At 47.5% G+C, this 3174-nt stretch overlaps 1 protein-coding gene across 3 annotated transcripts in view; it reads right to left on the reverse strand.

The window, feature by feature from the left end:
• Positions 1 to 3174, reverse strand: part of SLC25A25 (solute carrier family 25 (mitochondrial carrier; phosphate carrier), member 25) — a 14560-nt gene that overhangs the window by 602 nt on the left and 10784 nt on the right. For all 3 annotated transcript variants that reach the window (XM_010004192.1, XM_010004191.1, XM_010004193.1), the window contains 5 exons: positions 2790 to 2948; positions 1892 to 2044; positions 1657 to 1764; positions 1030 to 1197; positions 340 to 490 (listed from right to left, as the gene is read on the reverse strand). In XM_010004192.1, the coding sequence (XP_010002494.1) occupies positions 340 to 490; positions 1030 to 1197; positions 1657 to 1764; positions 1892 to 2044; positions 2790 to 2948 (739 nt within the window). The remainder of the gene's footprint in view (positions 1 to 339; positions 491 to 1029; positions 1198 to 1656; positions 1765 to 1891; positions 2045 to 2789; positions 2949 to 3174) is intronic.

Consider the following 3174-nt stretch of genomic DNA (forward strand, 5'->3'; position numbering starts at 1 on the left):
GCTGATGTTCACAGAGCAAAGGTGCTTCTTGAGGGACAGCAACTGACTTGTCAGCAAGCCACAGCCACACTGGACATCACAGCCACTTTCTCAAACTGCTCTGCAGATGCTCTTAGCCCAGAAACCCTGATCTGAGCAAAACAGAACCTCTGTCCTGGAGGGGCTTGTCCCAGACACTAAGAACAGTACAAAGTCCACTGTCCTCTTGCAGCATGTCAAATACCCTCCTGCTGTGTTACACTGGACAGCAAAGGCTGTTGTTGCAATGTTTACACTAGAGGACCTTTACCCTGCTCAGAGACCATGACAGGAGTTGCCACAGTTCTCAGAAGTTCTCACCTTGGGCCTGCATGCGTGTTCTCACAAGGGCCAGGGGGTAACTGGCAAGTTGCCCACAGGTGCTGGAGATGGTGCCACAAGCCAGCAGAACAAAGACCCCAGGGTCAGCGCTGTTGACCGCGTAGCGTTGCAACCAGGTGTTTTTTAGAGTCTGGGAGGAACAAGTCAGATGTTACTGGTGAAGAGGCAACCAAAAGAATATCACATTATGTAAAAAGATCTAGTGTAAAGGCCCAGAAAGCTAAGAGCAAATCCAGCCAAAAGCACCAGGCTTCCCAAGGCTTTTAGAGCCACTGCTACTGTAGTGGCCAGGGAAAAAATCCTTCTTACGTTTTCTGCTGCAGTTTTCTCATTAAAAATCAAGGACCCATGGATGACCAGGGAATCACAGAGTTGTTCTGCTTGGAAAAGACCTTTAAGGCCACTAAGTCCAACCATTAACCCAATTCTACCAAGTCCAGTGCTATACCATGTCCCCAAGCACCACACCTACAGTCTACTTGATGTTGACTAGGAAAGGAGAATCATTGTATTGATCATCTTTTGGGTCATTTTGGCTAAAAATCCATCAGTGCCCCTTCAGGCTGACCAGGAAAGCTTTGAAAAATTACTCCTGTAGCAACTGGCAGGGCTTACAGTGGCAAAGCTACATAAGCAGCACAGCCCTACAAAAGGTTAAAGGTTTCATACCTCATAGACTGCCAGGTCAATACCAGCATAGGGAATGATTCCCAACATATTGGGGATGTAGCCTTTGTAGAAGGCAGCCATTCCTTCCTTCTTCAGGATGTTTTTGGCACAATCCAACATGCCCGAATATTGTCCTGTCTTCCTTAAAGCCATCCGTGTTTTCAGAACCTAGGAGACAAGAAGAAATGCCTTGAAGGTCTACAGGATAATCAAGAGGAGAAATATGTATAGACAAGGTCATTCTTCAGGGCATGATGGTCTACAGGTATCATGCAAGCAGTAGTACTTGGTGTCATCTCCAAGAACTCATTACTTAAGCTATAATCATAGAATGGTTTGGGTTAGAAGGGACCTTAAAGATCATCCAGTTCCAAACCCCCTGCATGGGCAGGGACACCTCCCACCAGCCCAGGTTGCTCCAAGCCCCATCCAACCTGCCCTTCAACACTGCCAGGGATGGGGCAGCCACAGCTTCCCTGGGCAACCTGTTCCAGTGTCTCACCAGCCTGACACCAAATAATTTCTTCCTAATGTCTAAATAACAGTGCTGGTGTTCTACCCACATCTTCCCATCTCAGCACCTTGCCACCAGCCCTCATGGGCTGGACTATCAACCACCTGCCTCACCTCCATGGGGTAGATGCTGCTCTGTGCAATGGCCCCAGCCAGAGACCCGGCCAGCAGTCGCTCATGAATCCTCAGCATCTCCTGGTCAGTACCAATGAACCGCTTGATCTGCAGAAGCCAACACAAACACTGAGGTTCACAGACTTATCTCCACCAGCTTCTTATTTTTTTTAATTTCAGTTTGTCCTTCTGCAAACCCTTCTGCAGCCAGAACCGCCTGCGACCTTCTACTCACCTGCTCGTAAGCCATGAACTTAATGGCAGATTCGGGTGCAATCTTCAACACATTGATGCCATTCCCTCTCCACAGTGACCTTGGGCCACCCTCTCGGATCATTTGGGTAAAACCACCAACGATGCACATGTTGTTACTGCGGGAGGCATGAACCTGGGGCAGGGAGAGCAAGTCTGGATCAGCTCCAGTCCTGATTACGACAGCGCTACGTTTTTCTGTAATCCGGGGACAAAAGGGCACTTTTCTGTTTACCCAGAGATTTGCCAGGGCTTTAATCCCTTCCAGATAACTTCTACAATAGTAAAGCAGGCTTCTTTTATTTTTTTTATTTTTTGGTGAAGCCTAGTGTTAACTAATGAACCTAATCAATACTTCCCTTTGGTATGGGAAGAAAGGTTGGATAGGCAACTCTCATAGCTGGCATAGGATCAGCTACCCAGGGCAGGCTGCAGAGCAGGGACAGTGACAAAGGAGGCTAAAACCAAGTTGTTCTAACTCTCCTCTAATGCTGGTAATACTTACACTGACCACCACAACCACTGCAACTCTCACAGCCTCCCGTCTCTCATGGGAAAAAAAGACTTGTATTTGTTTCACCAAAACCCAAGTTTTCCAGTGCTCTAAACCACAAAGCTCTGGTAACTCTTGAAAGGCTTTCCATGTCTACCTCCCCAAAGATCCTCTGTATTTTTTCTAGTCAATGAAGACTAACTTTTCAACAGGACTCTTCTAATTCAACTAATCAAAAGCAGCTTTCAAAAATAGCAATATAAGAGGAACAAGATTAATCCTGGCCACTGCTGTGCTCTGTGGATGAACATGATAATCTCCAGGGCATCCAGGAATATTAAAGGAATCTGCCTGGGTATTCAGACAAGCTGGAACTGCTCCATCATACCTGCATAAGCACTTTCAAACGGTCCAAGGGAGCTGTACAGGTTCTGGACACGGCACCTGCACCTCCACCTGCAACCAGATGTCTCCACCACATCCCTGTCTGCCTCTCTTCCACTGTGAACTCATCAGGGACGGTCAAATTCTCTCCTACATCAAAGATCTGCAAAAGTAGAAGGTGTTGAGAAACGTGTCAACCAGTGATCTTGTCAAAGCTTTATTGCTCGTTATCAGTGCTAAGTGCTGAAGTACTGGATGTGCACATTCCAGGTCAGCAGCTTCTCCCCAGCCATTAACTGCTGTGCCTGGCCACAGGAGCTGCCACTAGTCCAGCACATCCCAGGAGGAACCTTCACATGTGGAGATTTCTGCCACAGAAGCTGGCACCT

This window comes from Chaetura pelagica, unplaced genomic scaffold, assembly GCF_000747805.2.
Source record: "Chaetura pelagica isolate M959 unplaced genomic scaffold, ChaPel_1.0 scaffold1158, whole genome shotgun sequence".
Lineage (NCBI taxonomy): Eukaryota > Metazoa > Chordata > Aves > Apodiformes > Apodidae > Chaetura > Chaetura pelagica.